At 37.8% G+C, this 27,014-nt stretch overlaps 1 protein-coding gene across 1 annotated transcript in view; it reads left to right on the top strand.

Annotated features, from left to right (window-relative positions):
- The window catches only part of KDM7A (lysine demethylase 7A), an 81,042-nt gene that overhangs the window by 36,188 nt on the left and 17,840 nt on the right, over positions 1 to 27,014 (top strand). Inside the window, exons 3-11 of the mRNA XM_067747186.1 lie at positions 4,402 to 4,519; positions 7,652 to 7,812; positions 9,863 to 10,004; positions 10,289 to 10,475; positions 11,686 to 11,848; positions 15,303 to 15,390; positions 16,675 to 16,781; positions 20,149 to 20,240; positions 22,526 to 22,615. Of these exons, the coding sequence (XP_067603287.1) occupies positions 4,402 to 4,519; positions 7,652 to 7,812; positions 9,863 to 10,004; positions 10,289 to 10,475; positions 11,686 to 11,848; positions 15,303 to 15,390; positions 16,675 to 16,781; positions 20,149 to 20,240; positions 22,526 to 22,615 (1,148 nt within the window). The remainder of the gene's footprint in view (positions 1 to 4,401; positions 4,520 to 7,651; positions 7,813 to 9,862; positions 10,005 to 10,288; positions 10,476 to 11,685; positions 11,849 to 15,302; positions 15,391 to 16,674; positions 16,782 to 20,148; positions 20,241 to 22,525; positions 22,616 to 27,014) is intronic.

The following is a 27,014-nucleotide window of genomic DNA, read 5'->3' as shown; positions in this document are numbered from 1 at the left end:
TCCTGCCCAGCTATCCTCTGTGATGGAAGCAACTTCCCCACAGTCCCCGTCCCACGGAAGGCAGAGGCCAGACCAAGTCTTTGCCTGCACTCTTCTTGAGGCGTGAGGGCATGGGCAGGGAAGCTCACGTGTCCTCTGGAGTACACCAACAACACATACAAAACGATATTATTGTTAGCCTTTTACAGATGCTTTAGAGGAATAGATGCGAATATTAATTGTTGTACAAATATGAGAGTAGAGAAGAGATTTTAAAGCCTTTGGATTGTAACTATTTCTTTTCTTAAAAATTTAGACTGCATGCTAGCTTTTTTGTGTTCATAAAATTAAAGAGAAAAACTAGACTTAGTCATTTTAGAACTGAGCTTTTCCCGAACATACCTTGATACACGCTTGGGTCAGATGTAGGTAGCCTATACAACCTCTTTATTTTGAATGCAGCCTTTTTCCTAATACTTTTTTAAAATAGAGATTTTGTTCTGCGGTTATGGGCAAGTGATTTTTTCAGAAGAGACTTAGGAGCAGCTGACTGCTTAATCTGTTTTGTTAGAAATATTAATAATTTATCAGTTTCTTTCTAAGAGATCTAACAAATTAAGCTATATGAATGTATTAAAATATTTTTTTGTAAAATACAGATTATCCTTTTTGTTAGTTACGCAGTATAAAATTTGAGGTTAGCAAATTGGTAGAATTGTTACATGTGTAATTGACTAATTTGTTAATATAAATGTTTTTAAAGGTTCTTATTTTGTGTAGCACTGAAGTATGTAGTATATAACTTGAAGTAATTATTGACCAAGTGTAATTCTTTGAGGAAATAAATAATACTGGGTTGTTATGTCAAGAAGGGAAACAGAACTAAAATGTAAGTTTCAATTTAGAATTTAAGTAAATAACCCCAAAATGAAATAACTTGAATTTAATTTCCATGAAATGTTAAAGGGGTTACTATGAATCAGAATAATGTAGTGTTTAAAACACTGTTGCAGGGACTTCCCTGGCGGTCCAGTGGTTAAGACTTCACCTTCCAATGCAGGGGGTGTGGGTTCGATCCCTGGTCGGGGAGCTAAGATCCCACATGCCTCACAACCAAAAAACCAAAGCATAAAACAGAAGCAATATTGTAACAAATTCAATAAAAACTTTAAAAGTGGTCCACATAAAAAAAAAAAAAACTTAAAGAAAACACTACTAAATGTAATGCACTCTATTTTCTTTTTTCCTATATGATTTAATTTTTTTAAAAGCTTGTCATGCTCACTAAATTGATTTCACAACCCGTAATGGATCATGACCTGCACTTTGAATAACAACACTTCAGAGGGAAACTTGACTGTTACTTGCCCCTACATATGCTTCTCTTCCTTGAATAACATAAGATCAGGCATTGGCTGTCTTCTGGGCAAAAGTCCAACTCTAAGTACCCTTTAGGAAAATGCCCAAGATCCAGGAATCTGTTTTATCTTGATTTAAGGCTCCACTGCTCCTCACCCCTCACCCTCGCCCCTAATTTGGGTCATACCTTTTGGTCTTAAGCCTCTTCTGCTTGCCACCAACGATTTCCTGTTTCTTTGAGAGCTCCCCAGGAATCCTTACTACAGATACCATTGAGACAGTCTAATATCCATAAATATGGTGAATTTAGACTTTACCTTCTTAATGGGAATTAAGAACTCTGTTCGAGGTCCAGTGTCAAAAAAACCAGCCTGATACTTAAACACATATTCTCAGTGCTCCTCAGGCACATGCACTCTAAACTCAAAATTCTCTCTCCATTCCCTATGACCACTATTAAAATGTTCTTTCACTGGCCTCCTTCCTTTAAGAAATTCAGTCAGCTCTTGCAGCGACTGATTTTATGTGTTAAGGATGTTGGCCCAAGAGGACAGTGTAGCCTTCTGTTAAAATCCTGCAAGTCAGCACATTTAAAAGAAAAGAGAAGTAATTGTCAGCATATTGGTTGCCCCAGGCACTATGCTAAGAAAAACTAGACCTATGTTATCTCCTTTGATATTTGTAACACCTTGATGTGAGAAAAATTATCTTACTAGGTCTTTCATGTAGCTATTTGGCAGAGCTGGAGTTTGAACCCATAGCTGTCCAATCCCAAATCTGTTTGAATTCTAATCTATTTCGCCAAAATGAAAATTAAAACAGTGTAACATCATTGTTTATTTTCAAATAGGCAGTCTGTTCTTTCTCCCTCTTTTTCCCTCCCTCCCTCCCACTGTTGACCTGGGGCTTTTCAAATAGGCTGCTCATATATATTGGTAAGAATGTGAGCGAGTTACCACTTTTCTGGAGGCAGGTTTGCAATATATAGCAAGAAACAGATTTATGTATATAAATATTAATTTCATCTTTATTTAAAGATGCATCTACATTTACATCTTAAAATTCTAGGCTGCCTTTAAATTGTTTTTGAATATTTAATAAGGAGAAAATGCCCATGATAAGAAAGGTAAGCAGGATAAACATTATGATCCCAGTTGAAAATAAAATGGGGTTATGTATCTATATATTTGTAGGAAAAAAAAGCCTGGAATGAAATACCCTTGAATTTTAGAATTGATTTTAAGTGAGAAAAAAAAAATAGTAACACACAAAGGACACCTTAATGGCATTTTCTAGGAAGGTTGCTTAATGATTGTCAGTTTTTCTGTGACATTTTTAAAAAACGGGATTTACTCTCTTCCATCTTGGGGGTCTGACTGCCATAAATTACTTGAGAATCTTGTTTTAGACTCTTAGATATGAATAAGCCTGATTTCCACCCCTATTGATTATTTAGTGTGACTTCTTATCCATATGAGGATCCAGCATTATTTTATTATTATGATCTTTGTAAAGTGAAGGATTTGAAATAACTTAGACTCATAGAGTTGTGTCCTTCCCCCAAGGTTTTATTATGAAAATCTTCAAACATACAGGAAAAGTTGAAAGAATTTTACAGCGAGTACCTCTAAACCCACCATCTAGATTCCACTATTAATATTTTATATTACTTGCTTTATCTCATATCTGTCTGTGTAACGATCCCACTGTCTATCCACCTTATTTTTTGATTCATTCTAAGTAAGTTATAGACATCAGTACATTTCCCAGAATCATGGAGGTTTTAGGCTTAAAAGTGATTTTCAAACTTAAAAGAAAAAAAACAGTAAAACTGAAATCTTACATTGATACCACACAAAAGACATGTAGGTGGTGCCCCTCTGGGGGAAAGAGGAATGAGGTCCAGAGCTCCTACCTCAACCTCTTCTCCATCTTCCCTTTTATTAAGCGTTCCTCAACACAGTCTGAAAAACTGTACTCATTCCCTTCATTTCCACATTGAGGAAACTGGACCCAGACACGTTAAAGAGATTTGCCCGAGGTTGCAGAGCAAGTTATGACTAAACTAGGAGTCAAAGCCAAGTGTCCTGATTTTGGTTGCTCTGCTTATTCAAGATTGTAGCCTCCGGGGCTTCCCTGGTGGCGCAGTGGTTAAGAATCTGCCTGCCAGTGCGGGGGACACGGGTTCGAGCCCTGGTCCCGGAAGATCCCACATGCCGCGGAGCGACTAGGCCCATGCGCCACAACTACTGAGCCTGCGCTCTAGAGCCCTCAAGCTACAACTACTGAAGCCTGCGCGCCTAGAGCCCATGCCCTGCAACAGGAGAAACCACCGCAATGAGAAGCCTGCACACTGCAACGAAGAGTGGCCCCCGCTCGCTGCAGCTAGAGAAAGCCCACACACAGCAACAAAGACCCAATGCAGCCAAAAATAAATAAATGAAAAATAAATTAAAAAAAAAAAGATTGTAGCCTCCCAGAGCTGTTGAATCACGGGACCTGAGTGTTAGATCTGACCAGAGGTTATATATTCTGTCATCTTAATTGTCCTCCTTTCGCTATGACGCAGTCACCTGCTATTCTCCGTGTCAGTGTAACCATGCTTATTTTGGGAATAAATCTTGACATAACAGAGAAGGGAACTGTGCTGTTGAAATAGATTCTGCTGTGGGATCAGAGGCCCTGTCCTGAGGGGATGATGTGGATGATCCATAAAAATCGTATCATGACCTAATGTTCTAGTGAAAATCATGATTTTAAATAATTGTGAGATTTTATATGTGTAAATGTGGATATTATAAAAGGCTCAATCTGCTAATTTGAATTTGTTGATTTAATTTTAAAATCATTTTTGAAATAAAAAGAATTTTTAAAACCCACAGTTAATTGCCTATAATTGCAGCATTAAATTTTACTTCTTCAGCCTTAGAAATGTATTAAAAAATGTATTATTGTACTTGACCATTGTTGTTTCTGATTATATAGACTATAATTGATTATAGAAAGTACGTAGTACCACCAGTTACAAAAATGCTTTCTTTTTTTAATCTTCTAAAAATCCAGTGAAAAAGAGGAGGAACTGGCACAGGCACGACTACACAGAAATTGATGATGGTTCCAAACCAGTGCAGGCTGGAACTAGAACTTTTGTGAAGGAATTACGTTCTCGAGTCTTCCCAAGGTAGGAAACCTGTTATGACCAAAGAACATTTAAGAATGTTACCCAATAAGGTGACATTATCTAAAGGAGCGTGTTCAAACTTCAGGTTGCAAGCCATTATTATTCTTAATCAGTTTTTTACTTTTTGAAAATAAAACAGAATAGAAAATATTGGTACATTGCAAGTAATAGGAGTAAATAAGCATAGTTTCATGGAAACTTTGTTATGTGCATGTGTACTGGACTACTGGGTAAAAATGTATTTAACTGTAGGTCTCAGTCCAAAAAGTTTGAAAGACACTGATCTAAGGCACTTATTCCTGTGCTTCGTTCCTTATGTTGTGCAGCTGCTGCTTCTCTTTCTCCTTCACCTCTCTTACACCTGTTTTCATACTCTGCTTTTTTCTTATGTTATTTTCCTATCTGCCTCCACCCTACGTCTGCCAGAAGTCCCCACAACCATTGCTTAGCCTCTGGTGGCAACAGGACTAGGCTTTTTTATTTTTTTTAAGGATAATGGAAAGTATTTGAGTTATCTGTGGCTCAAAGAACAAATGTCAAAAGCATTTTACAGCATTTAACCATGCTAATTTAGATCATTTCCTACTCGCTGCCTGACATCTATTTAAAGTGATAATGCTTAATAGGCTTTTTACACGAGATCATATCCAGGCTTGTTAAAAAGGGGAAGCACAATTTAAATTTCAATCACAATATCACCTGCAGCCTATTATGGAATTATTTTAGATCATGTAACTATAAAACCCTTCCTATTTTGTCATAGTCTTTAGGATACCTGGCCGTTCCCCTCCCTTAAACAGAAACATAATGATAAGCAGCTACTGTTGGCTCCCTCACGTACTGGGAGAAAAAAAAAAAATGAAACACAGTGATCGCCACGTGATTTTTGTGATATTAAAGGCCTTATTCTCAGATATTCTCCTTTATGAGTTTCAAAGTCATTGGAGAAATGTCTGTTTATTTTCATTGATTGATTTGGAGCCCCGGGCCAGAGTTTTCAGCCAGGCTCTATGGGCTGGCTTCAGAGAGGCTTGTGAGTTTCCTAAAATTGTGTAAACAGTTGACATGTTGACATGTGAATGTGAATTTTTCAGGGAGAGGAGCCTTAGCTTTCGTTTTTTAAAATAGGTTTGTAACCCAAAAGTGTAGTGTTAAAAGTCCTGGCCCAGTGAGTCCCGTGGCTTCTCGGCCGAAGTATTAAACACAGATGTGAGCAGGTTCCAGAGGCGGTCACAAGTGTCCACACTGTACTCACCACTAGTTAAAGGTCTTTGGTTTTATTTAATGTAACTCCATAAACCTCCACATCATTTAAAACTGTGGCAGGGTGACAATAATTAACTAAATTATACATACTTAATGTGATTAATATAGAAGTGTATAAAATAAAGTGAACTCCAACTATCTACCCCGACCCCCCCACTTTAAGACAAAGTCTTTTGAGACCCTTTTTTACATAAATGATAACTTTTAAAACATTTATGTGTATAGGTGTATGGATGTATATATACATCTAATTTTAAAAAATAAAATGGGGTTACATTATGCATATGTTGTGCAACTTGCTTTTTTTACTGTTATGTTTAATAGGTATCTTTCTGTATGTATACACAAATTTACCTCACTCCTTAACTGCTGTGTAGTATGCAATTGTGTGTGTGTGTGTTGTGTGTATGTATATATATCCCGTAATTTACTTAACCGTCCCACTATGGTGTATGTTTAGTTTGTGTCCAGTTTTTTCCTCTTGTAAGTAATGATGTGCCTGTATTTTTAAGCACTTGTATCTACATATTTTTGATCAATGGGGGGAGGTAAAGCACCAGACATTTGAGATGGAGGAGTACAAGTGATTTAAGATTCTCCCTTAGGTTGGAGTTTAAGGAATTGTTAAATTCTCAGAGGTTGGGGAAGAAGGAACACTTGTGGATGCTTATGAGGAAAATAAAAGGCAGTACAGAACTCAGTGAGTCAGGTGAAGGAGCTCTGAGCCCTCCACTTACAAGACTATCCAAGAAAAGTCTGTCTTGATTTTTTTAGGCCTTAAACTGACCTTCTGTTATTGAGAAGGTGGGAAGATCTGAGCTCAGTAATTCAGAGACCCAGTTTCTCCTGTCTTCTCCTTGACACCTAGGCTACAGATGACATCAAGACTGTTAAGATCTGACTGTATAAATGGAAACTGTTGTGTTTAACCTATGATGCAAGTGTTGCACTTAACTTTGAATGTATAGCAGCTGCATTCTGTGAGCAGTTGGAAGATAAAATCTAGAATATCCCCATTTAAAGAGATCTTTGATTTGTGGTTAGATAGGGGATAGTGAAAAGGGACAAACCACACTTAAGTGTAATGCCTAGAATGTGTTAATCATCAAAGAGGGCAGCTGGAGGTTCAGCAACCCTTTTTAGTGGCTTAAGGTGACTGCATGTTAAAATTTATTAAATACTGGTGATAGCAGACCTTTGAAACCAGGAGTTCTCAGTTGGGGCATTTGGACATTGTCTCAAAGAGTAGGGACGACAGACGCTAGTCATCCCCCAGTGTGCAGGACAACGTGAATTGTTCTGTGTCCGGTGAGACTTTGCAATGCCTAACAAATATTTGTGTAGACTTTTATAGCCAGATAAAATCTGGTCTGTTTTTACTTATCCTAACCAGCTTTTATTCTACTGTACCCCCTCCCTTTTGCTCTTCTGGTTTTCTATGCAGCTTGTGTTGAGTGGCTTCTGATCTTGTTACTTTTAAATCCAGCCACTCGTTACAGTCGATTGTAAGCATCCTATTATTCTGTTATATTTTCTAGTGTTGTTTACCTGAACATTTACATATTGAAATACGTATTTTGCTGGAAACTAATTTGTTTTTTCTCTTGTTATAGTTAAGGCATTTTATATAATACATATATATTTTTCCAATTATATGTAGATTGAAGTAATTATCTATGACTTTTACTTTAGAATACTAAAAGGGGCTTTATAAAACATTTGTTATAAAAAGGAGAATTAGGTATGATAGGTTGAGAACCACTGATGTAGATAATAATATAGTATATGAATTAACCCATTACCAGATTATCTTTCTTAACTGAACTTATCAACAGAGATGACATGTTACTCTTATGCTTTCCTTAGTGCCGATGAAATCATTGTAAAGATGCATGGCAGCCAGCTGACACAAAGATACCTGGAGAAACATGGATTTGAAGTCCCTATTATGGTCCCCAAATTAGATGATCTAGGACTCAGGCTCCCTCCACCTACTTTTTCTGTTATGGACGTGGAACGTTATGTAGGTACGAACTTGATTCCTTTAATTACTTGGGAAAACATGGTAAAAGTGAAATTGGTATTATCCTAAAAATACTAAAAGTTGAATGAAGAGATGTTACTTTAGTTCCGTTTCTGGGTCAGGAAAAGTGAAATTCAGTATTATCTATGTTGAAAACTATTTTTTTCTCAGCAGAATTACATTCAGAAAGACAGAAAAAAACATTTTGCATATTTTTATTTACTCTGCCTCATCCTACTGCTTTTGTTGTTGTTGTTGTCATCAAATTTACTGATACGGGCTTCCCTGGTGGCGCAGTGGTTGAGAGTCCGCCTGCCAATGCAGGGGACACAGGTTCGCGCCCTGGTCCAGGAAGATCCCACATGCCGCGGAGCGGCTGGGCCCGTGAGCCATGGCTGCTGAGCCTGCGCGTCCAGAGCCTGTGCTCCGCAACGGGAGAGGCCACAACAGTGAGAGGCCCGCGTAACGCAAAAAAAAAAAAAATTTCCTGATACTTGCTTAGGAACAATTATTATGGAGGGGTAGCTGCAGACTGAGGAAGAAGACTTTGGGAAATCGGGGTGGTTCTAGGCCTCTGTAGCAGCATTCAGGTACAAGATCTCTGGATCCTGCTTTAGTGACCTCCTGCTGCCTAGAGAAAGGCTGTGAAAAAGAGGAGCTCACTTTCAAACCTGTTTTTATATAGATGACTTGGTGATACTGCCATTTAACGATGCCTGGACCTAATTTTTTATATTGAGGCCCGGAAAGGTATAAGAAACAAGGTGGAAGACCCTTCACCTGTTGCAATATTGTTGACATTTTCAGTCACTTTTTTCATTCGCATCAGGGTATTTAGAGATAAAGCTGACTCTATGTAGGTCTCATTCCTTGTCAACAAAACAGAGATTATTTGAGGATTAGATCTCAAATCTATCTTGACTCAAACTGTCTATTCTTTAGAGTATGTTATCTCCTGAGCATGAAGTATCTGAGAACTTGTCCCTTTATTGATCCATTGGTTGACATTGATAATTGTTTCACTGAGGAATCCAATTAAATTGTCTGACTTCACATTCAGCTAGTTTTGAATTATTTGATAAATTAGAGGATGAGGCTGAGGTTTCACCTAAACCTGTTTACATGGATAGCACTGTAAAGTAAATGGCTAGTGTAGTATAAGTGTAGGAAAAACGTTCATAGTACTTGATAGCTAACTTTTTAGTACTGCAGAATGCTTCAGTTAACAGAATTGTTTTGCCTCGTAAGTATAAAATAGTCTATTTAGCAATACTTTCTTAACTTATATAAAGTTACATTAAAGTAAGAAAATGTCACTTGTTTCCTATTTCAGATTAAGTATTGCCATATTTTGAATTTCACCTTATCCTACAGGACATTGTAAAACTAATTATGCTTTTTAGGGTGATGCAGTGTTGAGCAAGCAATACCTCATGATTTTATAGGAAAATTGTAAATTAATCCCAATTCAGAACGCATTTCACAGGCCCTAATATGAACTGGTTTTTGCTTCCTAACCACTCATTTTTTTCTTGAAGCAGAATATTAGAAGAGAAGACACTACCAGGCAAGCAGAAATTGTTTGTCCTGGTTAATTTGTTCACTAATTCCCCAATGACCGATTGGTTTCCCAAAATGATGGACTCAGAATCTTCGGTGTTAAAGAAGTGAAAGGGGAAAGTCAGTCCCCTTATTTTATGCATGAGGAATGCGGCACAGTTGTTACCTACCAATGTAATATGCATTTTTGTCGTGAGCTGCACAAGAAATCATTGGTGTGTAGAAAGCTTTGTAAACATATAACTTTTTACACTCAGTGTTAATTATGCAGCTCTGTCTTAATTGCTTTATTCTTTCTTTCAAAAGTCATCCCTTTGTTCAAAAGTTCCAGTTGGACTTAAAAAGTATAGGAAGAATCTTTGTCTAGGCTATACAGTTTTTATAGATGGCTTAATTATCATACAAGTAAATATAGTCTTTAAAATATTTTTGTGTAGGGCGTCTATTGATGAAATTCTTAAGCGCAATAATAAGACTATAATTTTTCTCTGCAGGTGGTGACAAAGTGATAGATGTCATTGATGTGGCAAGGCAGGCAGACAGCAAAATGACACTTCACAATTATGTTAAATACTTCATGAATCCTAACAGACCAAAAGTGTTAAATGTGATCAGCCTTGAATTTTCAGATACAAAGTGAGTAGTTCTGGACGTTTTGGTTTAGCCTTCTGAGTGTTAGCTAAAATGTAGTTAAATGATGAATTTCTTTTAGTAAAAAACGTAACTGTGACTTCTAAAGTGGTCCAGTGATATAGCTGTGTTGTAAATTTTGCTTTGGTACCCTCAGACTTTAAGTATTGCTGTTAGCTGTGAGTTCCAGTTAATTTCTTGGTTTGGGTTGAAATGGGAGATGAAATTTTAAGAAGTTTTAATTTGCATGATGTGGGTGTGTGTGTATGTGTGTGTTTGTTTTTTTAAAGGATGTCTGAATTGGTGGAGGTTCCTGATATAGCCAGAAAACTTTCCTGGGTGGAAAATTATTGGCCTGATGATTCAGTCTTTCCCAAGCCATTTGTTCAGAAATACTGCTTAATGGGAGTTCAAGACAGCTACACAGATTTCCACATTGACTTTGGTGGGACTTCAGTTTGGTACCATGTCCTCTGGGTAAGCTTGGGGTATTTCTTTGTTCACTTAATCACAAAAACGTACAGTCTTATTTTTCCATGGGTATATTCATTTGCTATAAATGACGTTTGTAAAGAGGGAAGTGTTTTGTACTTTTTCAGTGGGAGCTATCATTTTAAATACTTAAAGAAGCATTATGATTTTCTTTTTTTAATCCCAAGTAATGGAGGAGCCATGAATTCTTAATTTATATAGATTCCCTTTTTTTGCCCCCATCTTATAAATTAATCTCTTTTAGCCTTTTGTCTCTTTTTGTTTCTTCTTCCCCCTAGTCAGTTAGCAGTTAATCCCTGAATCTAATACCTGAGAAGGAGCAAAATTATAGTAATAATTGCTTCTGACCCTAAGGTGAGGCTAAAGCCAGCTAGTTGGATAAGTCAGGAATGCCCATACAAATACGAATTCTCCTCAGGAGCTTATATTCACCTTGCTTTATCTAGAACTGTGCTATTCCGTACAGTAGCCACTCGGCACATGTGGCTACATTTAAATAATTAAATATAATTTAAAATTCAGTTCCGCATTTGCACTACCCCATTTCAGGTGCTCAGTAGCCACATAGGGCTCATAACTGCTATATTGGGTAGCACAGATATAGAGCATTTCCATCGTCACAGAAGGTTCTTTCGGGCAGTGCTGATCTAGAGCCAAATCTTCGTCAGTATCACATGCCTGTGCATCAGCAATGCTCTGGACTATGTTTGTTGCTGTGCCCTTGAGCTCCTCTTCCTTTCCTCCGTGAGAAAGCAAAGGGTTAGTTCATTAAAGAAAGTTTATTCACAGATCTTTAAAAATAATTGTATTATTATATGTCTTAGGAGAAAGGGCAAAGTTTGCAGAGATGACCCTCTGTAACCTGGGGCCTATTAACATGTATTTACTTCTCTACCTTGAAAATGAGATCAGTAGGATGTTTGTGATGCTTTACCCTCCTCTCTCGTAACTATTTCTCCATCCCTGCTTTATTGACCCCTTGTCGTATTTGAGACGGGAGCCTTAGCTCCTTTGAAGATGCTTATTAAGGGCAATAGCTATTGATCAGGTATGTGAAATATGTCTTTTTGAGCCTTAAAAAAATCTGATAATTATCTAATTTAATTTAGAACATTGTATTGGGAAATTACATCAATATAGGCCATCCTAGAATGGCATTTCCTTTTTCAAAAATAGTGTGATTACTTCCTCCTAGGGCGAGAAGGTTTTTTATTTGATAAAGCCAACAGATGACAATTTGGCACTCTATGAATCTTGGAGTTCATCTGTGACCCAGAGTGAAGTGTTCTTTGGAGATAAGGTGGATAAATGCTACAAATGTGTGGTAAAGCAGGGACATACCTTATTTGTTCCTACAGGTAAGGTTTTAATCCCATTCCGCTCCCCATAGTGGATACTCATCACACGGAGTCAGCTTTTGATTGAAATCTCTGACCTTAATGTGTTTGGAAAGTAGTTTCGCGTAGCCCGAGCGATGATTCTGATCTTGGACTTCTCACTTCTTTGTGCCTTAGAGGGCTTCTCTTGTAGTCAGGACTCGTTTTGGCATTGTGTTTTATGTCATTTGCCTTCACTTTTATTTTTATTTAGAAAAATTCATCTACCATAATCCTCACCCTTTTAAAGTGTACAATTCAATGGTTTTTAGTAGATTAACAGGGCTGTGCAACCCTACCCCTATCTAATTCCAGAACATTTCATCACTTCAAAAAGAAACCCCATGCCAATTAGCAGTCACTCCACATTTCCCCCCCCTCTGAGCCCCTAGCAACCACTAGTGTGCTTTCAGTCTCTGCGGATCTGCCTGTTTGGGGCATTTCATATATAATACGTGGCCTTTTGTATCTAGCTTCTTTTAGTTAGCATCATGTTTACTAGGCTCATCCATGTTGTAGCCCATGTCAGTGTTTCATTGCCTTTTGTGGCCAAATAATATTCCATTGCATGGATGTACCACATTTCATTTATCCCTTCATCAGTTGATGGACATTTGGGTTGTTTCCACTTTTTGGCTCTTACGAATAGTGCTGCTTTGAACATTTGTGTGAAAGTTTTTGTGTGCAGGTTTGTTTTCATTTCCCTTGGTTATATATACCTAGTAGTGGAATTGCTGGGTCATATGGTTTAATGATGTTTAACTTTTTGAGGAACTGCCAAACTGTTTTCCTAGTGGCTGCACCATTTTACATTCCCACCAGCAATGTACAGGTGTTCCGATTTCTCTACATCCTCACCAACACTGTAGTTATCTTTTTTTATTTTTGTCATTCTAGTGGGTGTGAAGTACTTGTATCTCATTGTGGTTTTAATTTGCATTTCCTTAATGAGTAATGATGCTGAGCATTTCTCTTATTGGCCATTTGTATATCTTCTCTGGAGAAATGTCTATTTAAATGCTTTGCCCATTTTTATGTTGGGTTGTCTTTTTATTGTTGAGCTGTAAGCATTCTTTATATATTCTGTACACTAGACCCTTATCAGATATATGATTTGCAATATTTTCTCCCATTCTGTGGGTTGTCTTTTCATTTTCTTGATAATGTCCTTTGCATAAAATTTTGATGAAATTCCCTTTAATTTTAACTGGTCAGCTCTACATTGATGTCAAAGGCCCAAGCCTGCTGTAAGAATCTGGGCAGCTGTCCTGGGGCAGTTAGGAGGCAATGAGTCTGTTTTGAGGGACCCTAGGAGGGGATTGAGTACCAGCCTTAGCTATAGCCTCAAGCATAGGTATCAGGTCTGTCATTTTGAGACGTGACTAAATGCAGGGTATGGACTCTCCAGGTCAGTGGTTGTGAGAATTGTGTTCTTCTGATTTGGGCGACCTTAATGGCTACACAGTTTGCAAGGATCTGTTACAGGCCCTGCTTTCTTACCTTGCCTCTGGAGTATATAATAAGAAGTATGTGTTGAGCAAATGAATGAATCAATGCCTGGAACTACCAGAATTTATAAATCTAGATACGTATCAGTACTTTCACTGTGAATGGGCTAAGCTTCTCCCTTAAAGCCCCTCCCTTAAAGCCCCCCAAAGCTCCCTCTTATGACAGATATTTTGTTATGCCCACTTCAAAAATCTTGAATTCACATTTATCATTAATACAACCTCCTGCACCAGTAATTCCCCCCCATTGATGTAAGACCTAATTAGAATATAAAGAGGAAATTAAAAGTAATTTATAATAATACACCATTTTACAATGTCCCTGCTCAGGCACAGCAGCATTAGAAGTCAGGATGATGCACAGGCCAGCTAACCAGTACAGGCGTGTAATTGGTAGTTCAAAGTCTGTAGCTCTGGTGTGGATTAATGGTTCTCAAACTTCATTGACCATCAGAATCACCTGGAGGGCTTATTAAAACGCAGAGTGCTGGGCCTTAACCCCAGCGGTTCTGATTCAGTAGCTCTGGGGTGGACCTGAGAATATGCATTTCTAACAAGTTCCCAGCTAAGGCTGGTGCTGCTGGTCTGGGGACCACATTTGAAGAACTGCTGCCGTAGATAGTGTGATTTTTTTTTCCCCCCCAAGGTAGTTGGCAACTGATACACTTCCTTCAGTTTACAGGCTACCTAGTTATATTCCTAGAAAATTGTGCCAAAACCATGCAAAAGATCCTTGTTTCATATGAATGGAGTTATAGTTTCTGGGCTCAGACAGTTAATAACAGATTTTGCACCTATCTGAATGCCCAGCAGAAATTTGAAAGTCCTGACTAATGGAGGACAATTTCTTACTGTGTGGAACTGTCCTGCATGTTGCATCCCTGGCTCCCGCTCGCAAAATGACAGTAGTGCCTCCTGATCACTGTGACCAAAAAAAGCCCACCAAACTGTCTAGATCACACTCTACAGGTGGTACTGCGTCCATTGAGGACCACTGATCTACAGAATTTGAAGCCAGCAGAGACTTCAAATTTGTGATTTCAGGGTCAAGCTCAAGGCCTTTGAGCACACACGTGGTCACCACTTGAAAGCCAGTCTTGGGAGGAGTTTTTTGATATTGTGTTACAGCACAATGAGGGATCAGAATATGAAAAGTATAAGGAAAATGGGATCTGTCTATTTTAACAGTCAGCTTTTACATGCAAACGTATGTGTGTATATTGATTTATGTTTATATGAAGTCTTTATGTTCAGTCTACGGACCTTTCTTTCAAAAGTTTAGCATCATCTCAGAAATGAGCCTCACTTTGAAAACATTTTTATGGGAAAACATTTTGACTTTGTGGGAAAATATCATTTTGATTGCCAGCATTTATATTTATAGGACCATAACCCTGCCTAATGAAATGTGGGTGATCTACTTTTTCTTTCTTAGAGGAAGGTCCCAGGTTGAGTTCCATTGATCCTCCTCTGCTTGGTCCCTAAGGACACTTGTTTCAGGATGACACTAGGGAGGCAAAGCGTCCAGCCAGTCCCGTTGTTCATTTAATGAAAACGCGCTTGCCTCACTCTAACCAGATTTGACTTGTCTCAGAGTAAAATCTTTAATATAAAGTAGATTGTGTTTTTAAGCTAAAAAACTGAAACAGCAACAACCACAGAAACCTTCACCTACCCTGCACCGTAATTTTGTCTAATTGGGTCAATCCATTTATCTTAAACACAGCACAGAGGCTGGCATATAATAGGCATTTAATACATATTTGAATCATTGAACCTCTAGATGGTAATAGACATTAGCTTCTCTAGCACTGAAGTATGAGGTAAACTGATTTTGATATTTTGTGTTTCTTAAAATAGGTATATATCACATTTGTGTGGTTTGAATATTGAAAAATCACTGATTTATATACTTTTAACCATTTCAGGGTGGATTCATGCTGTGCTCACTTCTCAGGACTGTATGGCTTTTGGGGGGAACTTTCTGCACAACCTTAACATTGGCATGCAGCTCAGGTTTGTGTCATCAGTATTTAAAGGATCTTTTGTCCTTTCTTAAATAGGACTTAGTTCTAAAAGTCAAAAAAAAAAAAATTCAGCAACATACTTAATTGAGATCTCATGGAGATAGGCCCTGAGAAATTATTAGGAACTTTTAACAAAAGTATTGTCTTAAGATTTTGACAGGAGAACACCTTGATGCTTTTCTAATCTAAAACAAAAAGAATAGTTTATTCAATTTGAGATTAGGTATCTCCCCAAATTTCAGACTTTTGTAGAAATGGATAGGCTCTCCTTTGGCTATTTTTACAGTGAGGGAATTGAACTAAAACCAGTCAGACTCAGGTGTGACATATGCTGCTGGGGCAGAGCAACCCTAAGTTAGGATCGTTGTCAAAACACCTGCTTTAATTTTGCTGTGGTAAAGGATTAACAGCTATTTCCCCTTCTGCATGAGAATTTGACCTTTGGGTAATAACTTCCCTTGGTAGCCTAATGAGAGAAGACTGTTACAAGGCAACATTGCTTATGGTAAAATGATTCCTGATTGATAAACCGCATCAGTACTGGCAGAACTAGAAATACCTAGTAGGAAGCCATGTCTTTGGGCTTTCCTGAGTGTGACTGTTATAACTTGGCCTGCCCCTGGGGAGCCCCGGAAGCCATGCATCTGTGGAGTTATTACAAGAGATTCTGGCTCTTATGGGGGGTATGCAGCTTTAAGCTAGGGCAGCTCCCACACTTGCCAAGTACGAATCTTGTTTCTTTATACCTGAGCTGTCCCTGGGGAAAGACGGCTCCTGGCTGTGTGGACTGCTGCAAAGACTCCCACGGAAGACTCACCCTGTGGCGAGCTGTGGTTTCTCACAGGTCTTCTCACCTTGACCCTTGCCAAGTGTGGTCCTGAGCTTGAATGCTTAGTAGAGCCTAAAGAAAATGCCGTGAGAGGGTGTTGCAGTGCTGTCCAGCACAGGCAGCCGGTTTCTAAACACATCGTTCTGTTTATTATAGTGGAACCCTTGTAAAATTCCTTCTGTTAAAACTAGGCTACAGATCCCAAGGGGTGATCTTTTTGAAGCCCACTGTAAATTCTTCAGTATCCTGTCAAATCTGTTAAGGGCGGACCTGAGTAAGATCACAGCTCAGTCTTACCCACGTGTGGTGGTGGTGTTGAGCGATGTGCACTACTCGATTGGTCTTATACGTCGTGGGCTGCTTATTTTAGTTAAGTTGATTGTCTGCATTTAACTTTGAAATGCTAATATTAATATTAAATTTCTTCAACTCTTATTTATTTAGGTGTTATGAGATGGAAAAAAGGCTAAAAACACCAGATCTTTTCAAATTCCCTTTCTTTGAAGCCATATGTTGGTTTGTAGCCAAAAACTTGCTGGAGACCCTAAAAGGTAATAAATAATCTGTACATTTTGTTGTTTCATATGATGCATGATACTTCTAAATTCACTAAAAGCCACTCATAGAAAGAGAGGTTCTTTTTAAAATGTGGTGTGGCTATTGTCCCTATTTTGTTTTATGTTTTTGTTTTTTTTTTGGTGGTATGCGGGCCTCTCACTGTTGCGGCCTCTCCCGTTGCGGAGCACAGGCTCCGGACGCGCAGGCTCAGCAGCCATGGCTCACGGGCCCAGCCACTCCGCGGCATGTGGGATCTTCCCGGACCGGGGCACGAACCCGTGTCCCCTGCATCGGCAGGCGGACTCTCAACCACCACACCACCAGGGAAGCCCCCTATTTTGTTTTTTAAATGCATTATTTTCCTCTGTTCAGAACCTTTTTAGCAAATTAGAAAATCTCTAGTCCTTAGGCATAAAAATCAGATATATGAAGAGCTGCATCAGAACCACATAGGTAATATTGAAAAATGTTCCTTTCACTGGGACTTTAGTCATCTGCACACAGTATCAGGCACGTAAAAGTGCCTCACTAACAAAAATGCAGTTGAAGCCAAGGGACTGTTACCTAGTATTTGTTCCCAAACATTTGCTTTTAAAAAATCGAGGGAATAATTTTCATGTCCTGAGTGAATCAGGTGGTGTCTGTGCCATTACCATTATGACCATTATGTGGCCAGTATAAGGCACCTGTTGGCACAAACCAGCTAGTGTCAGGCTATGCATCTATAGTTGAAGAAAAATGGTTCTTTTCAAGGGAGGTGGGAAATATATCCCTTTAAACTTGCAAGGTACCACCTCTTTTATGTGGAATTTCAGATTTTGATGTTTTATTACTGGTTTAATAATCTTTGAGCAGTCAAGTTGGAGACTCACTGTAACTTCCACTTTTATCTATTTTTTGCTTTTTGTGCACTTATGCCCATGAAAATACAGTCCATCTGGTTTTTGTGTTGTCTAACTTTCCTACTCAGTTTGCCAGTAGTGCTACTATATTTTTTAATTATTTAATTAATTTATTTATTGGCTGCGTTGGGTCTCGTTGCTGCACGCGGGCTTTCTCTAGTTGCGGCAAGTGAGGGCTACTCTTTGTTGCGGTGCGCGGGCTCTCATTGCGGTGGCTTCTCTTGTTGTGGAGCACGGGCTCTAGGCACGGGGGCTTCAGTAGTTGTGGCATGCGGGCTCAGTAGTTGTGGCTCGTGGGCTCTAGAGCACAGGCTCAGTAGTTGTGGCACACGGGCTTAGTTGTTCCACGGCATGTGGGATCTTCCCAGACCAGGGCTCGAACCCGTGTCTCCTGCACTGGCAGGCGGATTCTTAACCACTGCACCACCAGGGAAGTCCCAGTGCTACTATTATAATTAACTCCCAGAAGAAGAGATATAAGCAGATCAAACAATAAAGTCTAGTCTAAACATTTGGGGGTCTTCCCCATTTAAATGTTACACAAGAAGAAAAGGTAAAAGGAAAAAAAACTACCAATAACTTATTTCCCAGGATGGCATGCACGGAATTAAATGATAAAAATCATTTATGGTTTCTTTCCTTAAAAGGGGGGCTGGGGAAAGCTCACTTTCTTTGGAAGGAAAGAGCAGTAGAACCCCGTCTCACACCTTGTAGCACTGTGTAGAGGTAGGTGTCTTGACAGTGGTGCAGCTGTACAGGATGGAGGTGGGATCCCGTGGATGGGGAGGAATAGTGCTCTCGGGTATTTTTCTTGGCTTCAGGGATGTCACAGTAGATCCATAGAGTTGCAATATATGATTTTCAGTAAAATACTGGACAGTAAATTTCATAGTCCCCTATTCGAGTAGAAGCCTGGGAAAATAGGAACACTTATAAAAACACTTACAAATGTCCTTATTTTCTGGAAATAAAACCCAATTACTGAACTCTCCAGGTAAGAGATTGGCAATTCAATATTCAGAAAATTCAGAGCACTTTTTCCATCTTTCTCTTCTCACTAACACATACACGTACACACACACACACACACACACACACACACACACACACACACACACACACACACACTGACATACATACACACCTGGGGTAATGCTTTTTCCTTAATGTCTAAGAGGGGCTCATCAGTCGACTTTTTAGAACAAATTAAGAATTTATCTAAAAGACAAACTCTTGCTGTTCCCCTTGTAGCCACAAGCAGCAAATTGTTCAGTCTTAAAATAACGATTTAACCTTTGTTTTAGACCATTGAGAGTTCAGAAATATTGAGGTCTCACTGAAAACATGAACCTATACATTAAAAACCTAAAAAAAAAACCCGATTACTGTAAAAGGATATTTGTAGGTGAGGTTTTAAAATGTTTCCATTTTGTCATCTATATCAGTACAGGCTACCTGGCAATATTAGTGAGTCAGTCCAGTCCCACTAAGGCTAGAGCCAGATGACCACTATACCAATTGCCATTGTCTTAGGATTCATCCTGGAAGCAGGAATGGTGGTCTTGTTACCCCGCATTATGTTGTTTTTTTATTCCTGACCCTTTAACTTTCTACTATGGCCTGTTATCTTCCAGCTCAGGCTGTTAATAAGGTTTATATGATGGGTTAAATAAGTGTGGATTATATGAAACTCTTAACTGTGTTTAGTGTTAGTAATAATAAAACAGTGAACCAATTTTGGGTTCATGTAAGTAAATTAAACACTGAGCAGAAGTGAGATCTTTTGCTTTTGTTTCACCTTACCTGAATTTAAGACCACATCTAATATATTTTGCATGAGTTTTAGATAATCAATTTGGTTTTAAAGCCCAAAAGAGACATTTGTATGTGTGTATGTGTATTTGCCTTTACAATAACGTAGTATGTCATGCCCATAGTCAGTTGTGTAGGTCACACACTGCATACACATACTCTCTCGTACAGTTGAAAGAACTGCACAGCTGTCACTCAGGTCAGCTCTACCCAAAGTAAGCAAAAACAGCCTTGCTGCTACCTTAGAGAGGCCCAGTTATTTTTCCCATTGCACCCTCCTCCTTCCCTTCAAGAGAGAACCACCATCCTGACTTTTGTGAAATCCTTTTCTTCAGTTTTATCACCGTGTCGCTCACTAAACTAGTTTAATTGTGTCCATTCTTAGACTTGTTGTGAGTAGATTCCTGCTGATCCTCTTGTGGCCTGTCGTTCACTCAGCCTTACGTGTGTGAGCTTTCTTTTAACTGGAGCATTTAGTACAACTACATTTAATGTAATACTGTTTCTTTTTCTTTCTCACCTTTTCAACTGATTGTTTATTATTTCTCCATTAACTTGTTTGCTCTTTGGTGGTTACTCAAAACCTAAAGTTAATCCCTTTGTCGCAGAGCACTAACTCCTTTCCCCCTCAACTTCATTGCCACAGAACTGAGAGAAGATGGTTTCCAGCCTCAGACTTACCTAGTACAGGGAGTGAAAGCGCTGCATACTGCTTTAAAATTATGGATGAAAAAAGAAGTAAGTAGTTGTCTTTGGTGAATTAATTGTTAATTTTTACATGGCAAGGTCAGGAAAACAGAGTCCTTATGTTATTTTGGAGTAGTAGAAGGAATGGAAATCATGCTTTAAGTACAACCTGCATTTTATTGGACAGTATATACAAATGTGCTGGTTTATGTTTATATTTATGAGAATGAAGTACCTTGGTATTTCTTTTAACCTCAAAAAGAAAGTAAAGTTGAGTATATCTAGGATATTGACTAAGAAATGAACATGTAGATATAGAAGAATAATATATAACTTTGAGCTCACATAGTGTGCTAACCACTGTGCTTAGTTGTTATATCCATAAACTCATTTACTCTTCAAAACAACTATATGAGGTTGGGGTACTCTTGGTATCCCCATTTTACATATGGGGAAGCTGAGGTTCAGAGCTTAAGAACTTGCCCAAGACAACTGGTGGAGCTAGGATTAAAGCTCAGTCTCTGCGTTTGCAAAGCCTATGCTGTTATGCCTCTGCTAGTCTTATGTAAGAACGAAGGAAAAGAGAGGTCAGGGTTCAAGCAGGAGACTTCCATTTTTCCCTAAAATGTGGTCTAGTTTGCATTTGAATCCCACCACCTCTAAGAGGTCATCCCAGGTCTCCATTTGGAAGCAGTATGTCCTTTCCTTATGCGTCCGTAGCATATCTCTTGTCCAGTGGGCTTAAAACTAATGTCCATAAAGTAATGTGTCCATGTCCTCTTGTCTAAGTTTATAAGCTCTTGAAAAACAGGGACTTTCTAATCTTCATTTCCTTCCTGGAACTTTACATACAATGTTTTAATAAATGATAAATAGTTGAGCTGATGAAAATACATTCCCATGCTAATTTCTCAAATGTCTACCTGAAATAAAAATCCCCCTCTTAAAAGATATTGGGAGACAGTAATTAATAGGTTACCCTCCCAATAATTTTATGCTCCCTTTCACGTTAGTATCATTGCTGCATATCCATTAAGAGTAAGGGCACTGTGGAAGCATTCAGGAAAATAAAAATCATGTCTTCCAATGTCAAAGATGTCATCATCTAAATGACAAGTAAAGGCATAAACAGATTACAAAAGTATATAGTATATAAAAAGATAAAAACAAAATAAAGGGTATGTTGCAAAAACCATGTCATTCTTTTCCTTCTGAAGGCTGTAGACAAGTTGTTCTCAAACTTGTCTGTTTATCAAAATTGCCTTTAGAGTTTTTTAAAAATAAACTCCCTGCTTCTTTCCCGAGAGATTCTGATTTAATTGATCTGGGATAGGATCTGAACCTCTGTTTTTAACAGACTTTGTAGGTGGTTTTGATGCACAGTAAAACTCATCAAATAATACATACTGTTAATTCATTGCATTTGAAGTGCACTTTTAAAAGCATGATGTTTGCAGTTAACTGTCCACCTTGCTCTAAGATGAGAGGTAGCTTACTTAGCATAGTGGCTTAGAGCGTGAACTCTGGAGTCAGAGGCTTGGATTCAAGCCTTAGCAATGCGGCTAATAAACCGCTAACCTGTGCTTGAGGCCCTCAACTGTAAAGTGAGAGTCCTAATAGTATCTCTGTCAGAGTGTCGTTGAAAGGATTTATGAGTCAACACTCGTAAAGTACTCAACTGTATCTTGATGTCATTAGTTTGTTTTAACAAATTATGCTAAACCAAGGAGAGGATGTAAAGCAGAAGTAACAATTAGTACGTTAAGTGTGCCTAAAAGGTCAAAACTTTCTTAGATATACAGATTAATATTTGGAAATAGACATAATAAGTAATGACAGCAGTTTGCAGTTCAGTAGATATGGTAACTCACCAATTAATTCCTCTTTCCTGTGAATGGGATCTTTTCCCTATTTTGCTTTCAATGTGAAAAGAAAAAAACTTGGCGTATTAGATTTCTCATGAGAAACTAGGACTATTTTAGTGCCTGTGTTCCCCCTTACAGATCCTTACGTATTATGAATTAAATTTAGTTAGTTTCTCTACTAATTATAGCAGTAGTTAGAATTACAGTAGGCTTTGAGGTGTAGAGTCCATATAGAACAAAATTTACAGTAAGACAAGTCCATTTTTAACTCAAGGTAAGAGGATTTTATGAGTTAATAAGGATCTCCTTAGAAGATATGAAACCAACCACATGAGCTCTGAGACCTGACTTGTGGGTATTTGACCTTGTCTGTAAAATCTAGAGAACCTGAAAATTGATTTAGTAAATTAGTTTTTACATCTTAAAATGTAAGTAACTTTGGTTGTCTTATCTTTGCTAATCCAAATACAGCTTGTATCTGAACATGCCTTTGAAATTCCAGACAATGTTAGACCTGGACATCTTATTAAAGAACTTTCTAAAGTAATTCGAGCAATAGAGGTAAGAGTAGAGACTATCATCTGAATGCCTGGTTACTCTCTGCTTTGAGAAGCACTTGGATCTACCACCACACTACAAACATTGGGAAGCCCTGACACTCTTAGAAGAAATAGAATGCACTGTGTCTTGGAAGGAGTCTCAGGTTTTCAGGCTCCCAAAGTCCTACGGAGAAATCTGGAGTATTGTATCATAGTGAAGTAATAAGGAAGCAGTTACCGGGTTACTTCAGGTTCTTCATGTTACTCCAAAAATAAAAAAAAAATACAGCATAAACAAAACTTTCAGATCTCCTTCATTTCTGCAATGCAGAGATGAATACATGTTAAGAAATGAAAGAAAGAGAAAAGGTAAGATGAGTAAGAGCTGGGTGAAACTGAATTGGAAAGAGGGATGACACAAGTAAGGTGGGGCAAGGAGATCCACTTGAGTGAAAATATTACAGCAACTTGTTTAGGTAAATGCCCTTTGATAAAAGCCCATGAAGTCTTAGATTAGGTGTTTTAATTTATTAGTTAGAGCTATTCTAGGTATTAAAGAAAGGGGGTTTTAGTTAAAGGAATTCTTGAGGAAGGTGGTTCTGTTAGTATCCAGCTTGAACTGAAAGGAAATTAAGTGGAGGAGTGGCGGCTAATTGACACAGCTCAGATTAGGGCTGTGTTTGGGGGAATGAAAAGAGGTGTACGTCTAAGAAATATTAAAATGTTGGGTTTAATATCCTTGGATAGAGTATTTCATGTAATTCTCAATATGTTCAGATATGGTAGGAAATTATTTTCTGTTTTTGAAGAGCTGCATATAAATGGATTTTTAAAATCAAAAGTCACATATTTAATCTTGAATATATATGTAAATGGATACATATATAAATATCATATATAATAACAACCAAAACTAAGAATAAACTCAATAAGAAAGGTGTAGGTCTGTATGAAAAAACTATAAATCTTTACTAAGAGAAATAAAACTATAGTTGAATAAGTGGGAGTGTCATTTCTGAAATATGTCAATTCCAAATTAGTATCACAGATTGAAAATGGTAAAATATACTTGGAAGAATAATTGGACAAAAATAGTCAACAAAGTGTTTTTTTGTTGTTTTGGGGTTTTTGTTTTTTTAATTGGAGGGTAGGGAGTACAGAAGGAAGCAAAATGGCAGTAGAAAAATGTACAAAGAAAATATAAACGGGTATTTCACCAAAGAAGACATAGAAATGGCCAAGCCAATAAAAAGATGAAAAATATTCTCAGTATGCGAAAAAGTATTCAAGTACATTTTGCCACATAATTTATGATTTCAAATGATCATTTATCAGATTGGCAAAGATAAAATTCTTTATTTTTGTGCTGCTGGTTGGAAGTGTAAATAGTTCATGCTTTCTAACTGGCATATACCTTGACTTAGCATTATTTTAATAAAGTAAATAAGAGGAATCCAATTAAACTTTGTACATGACCATACCTGTTTACCACTATCACCTCTTGGAACCAAAATGATAGTAAAAGAATAAAAAGCAATATCCCCTGAAGACAAAGAGAATAATAGAGATGAAGACTCCAACAAAATTTTGGAAGCTGGAAAGCAAATGTTCAAGCGGTAACTGACTTAGCAGACCAGAGAGAGCTGAAACCTGTGTGGGCAATGGGAGAAGACCAGAGCAGATCTTATTTGTACAGTAAAACCTTCAAAAAGTTCAGCAATCAGGGAAACTAGGACCCTCTGAATATGAGAGTGGAGGTGGGGTTGAAAGCAGGATTGATTAAAGGTCTATTTAAGAAATAAATTGACCTCCAGATCCCTGCCTTAACACATGCAAAAAACTAGAGATTTAATTTTTTAGAGGTTGAACTTGAGACTGGACTTTGGCCACTGAACCCAGCTGAGGGAGATGGGTACTGTACTGAAAACAAGAGGATTAAGTAACAATCTACATAGTGAATGATTCTTCTTCCACGTGGCTCCCCAAAACACTGGCAGTCTGGTCTGTACCTCCCAGGCCAAGAAGAAGATCCGCTGATGTTGACAATTTGAAACCTTCAGATGGAACAACCCAGATTCCTATAGTGAAACCCATCAGTTGATAAAGCCCCACTCACACAGCGCTCCCAATTAGCTTTTTCCTTTTTACATACAGTGAAACGCACAGGTCATGAAAGTACAATTCGAGTTTTGACAAAAGTATATACCTGTGTAACCCTTACCCCAGTTGAGCTAAAAATCATCTGCATCACCCCAGAAGGTCATTTCTTGCCCCCTTCTATTCAGTCTTGGACTGTCATAGCTACTACCACTGTTTGGACCTGTCCTGCTTTATCATAGATTAATTTTGCCTATTTTTGAATTTCAGATAAAGGCAGTCATACAGATGTAGTGTTTTTGTGTCTGGCTTCTTTAAACATAAGGCTTTTGAGATTCATTCACGTTGCACGTGTCAGTAGTTCTTTTTCATTGCTGAGTAGTATTCGGTTAAATGAATATACCACAGTTTGTTTTCCATTCTTCTGTTGATGAATATTTGGGTTATATGCAGATTTGGCCATTATGAATAAAACTGTTATAAGCAACCTGTGTGTCTTGTGGTAGATATATGGTTTCATTTTTCTTGGATAAATACCTGGGAGTAGAGTTGTTAAGTCATAGGGTAAATGAATTTTTAACTTTATGAGAATCTGCCAGACAGTTTTCCAAAGTGTTTGTACCATTTTACACTCTCACCAGTAATGCATAGGAGTTGTAGTTGTTCCATATACTTGCCAGTAAGTATTTGGTGTTTTCAGTCTTTTTAATTTTTGCTATTGCAGAGAATATGAAAATTGTTTCATTGTGGTGTTAGTTTACATTTTCCTGATGACTGATGATGTTGAACACCTTTTTGTGTGCATGGCTGTCTGTATATCTTCCCTTATGAAGTATCTGTTTGAAGTTTTTGCCCATTTAAAAAATTATGTTGTTTTTATTATTGATTTTTAGGAGTTTATTGTATATCCTGGACACAAGTTCTTTGTCCTTTGGCATGCATTCATTCATGTATGTACAGATGATATATATTATATATGAGATATATACATATATGTAATAGTAAATATTTACCCACAGCCTATGGCTTACCTTTTCATTGTCTTCATGGTGTCTTTTTTTTTTTTTTTAACTTTTTTTCCCTTGAGATATAGTCCGTATGAAAAATGGTGTCTTTTTATGAGCAGAAATTTTTAATTTTGAAGGAGTCCAATTTATAAAATCTTTTTCTTTTATAAATAGAACCTTTTTGTGTGTCCTCTCTAAGAAATCTTTGCCCACTCAAGGTCTTGAAGATACTTTCTTTTTTTTCTAGAAGCTTTTACATTTAGGTAAATGGCCAATCTTGAAATTTTATACATAGCGTAAGGTAAATTAAGGCATTATTTTTCCCCATATTTTTATCTAGTTTTCTTAGCACCATTTCTTGAAACATAGCTTTTTAATGCTTCCCTTTGAAAATGCATAGAAAGCCAAGAAAATTTTTTAAGACAAAGACCAAAAATAAGGATAAAAAGGGGGAAAAAAAAGTATTCAGAAGAAACAATCAATAAGCAAATAAGTCTCTAGCCCAAAACCCAACCATAACTGATACCCTGAAGAGAGAAAAGAGTAAATAGTACCTCCATGAAAAAAGAACAGGAAGCTTTAACAAAGGAACATTCAAAGAGAAAAGAAAAGGAGCTCTTGGAAATTAGAAATAAAATAGAAACAAAATTTAGTAGAATGGTTGGAAGATAAAGTTGGAAAAATCTCTCCCAAAGTTTAAAAAAAAAAAAAAAAAGACAGAAATAGGACAGAAAAATCAGGTTGTTTTACACAATCACTGTCAAAATAATGTGAGTTCCAGAGAGAGATAACACAGAAAACAAGATTATCAGAAGAATAATCAAAGAAAATGTTTTAGAATTCAAGGACACACCTTCCCAAATTGAGAACTCTACAGAATGCCTGGTACAGTGAGTGAAAAAAGGCCTATTCAAAGGCACATTTGGTCACATTTTAGAATACATGTCATGAAGTATATCCTAAAAAGCATCAAAGAAGGAAGTATGGGTCATATACAAAGAAATGGGAATGAGAAGAATATCAGATTTCTCAACAGTAACATTACAGACTAGAAGGCAATAAAGCAGACTCTTTAACATTCTGGGATAGGAGGGATGCCAACCTACAGGTCTGCGTTCAGCCACGCTATAAGTCAACTATGATGGTAAAGATGTCAGAGAGGCAAGGTCTCCAACAGTTTACCTTCATGTTCCCTTTCTCAGGAGACTCTTAGAGGATGTTCTGGGAGAGAGTAAACCGAAAAAGGAGGAGCCGTGGAATTCATTCTTCCAGCAAATACTGAGTACCTACTATGTGCTGTGTCCCATCAGGAATCAA

Source organism: Pseudorca crassidens, chromosome 8, assembly GCF_039906515.1.
Source record: "Pseudorca crassidens isolate mPseCra1 chromosome 8, mPseCra1.hap1, whole genome shotgun sequence".
In the NCBI taxonomy this organism is placed as follows: domain Eukaryota; kingdom Metazoa; phylum Chordata; class Mammalia; order Artiodactyla; family Delphinidae; genus Pseudorca; species Pseudorca crassidens.
This window is presented reverse-complemented; position numbering and strand designations above follow the sequence as displayed.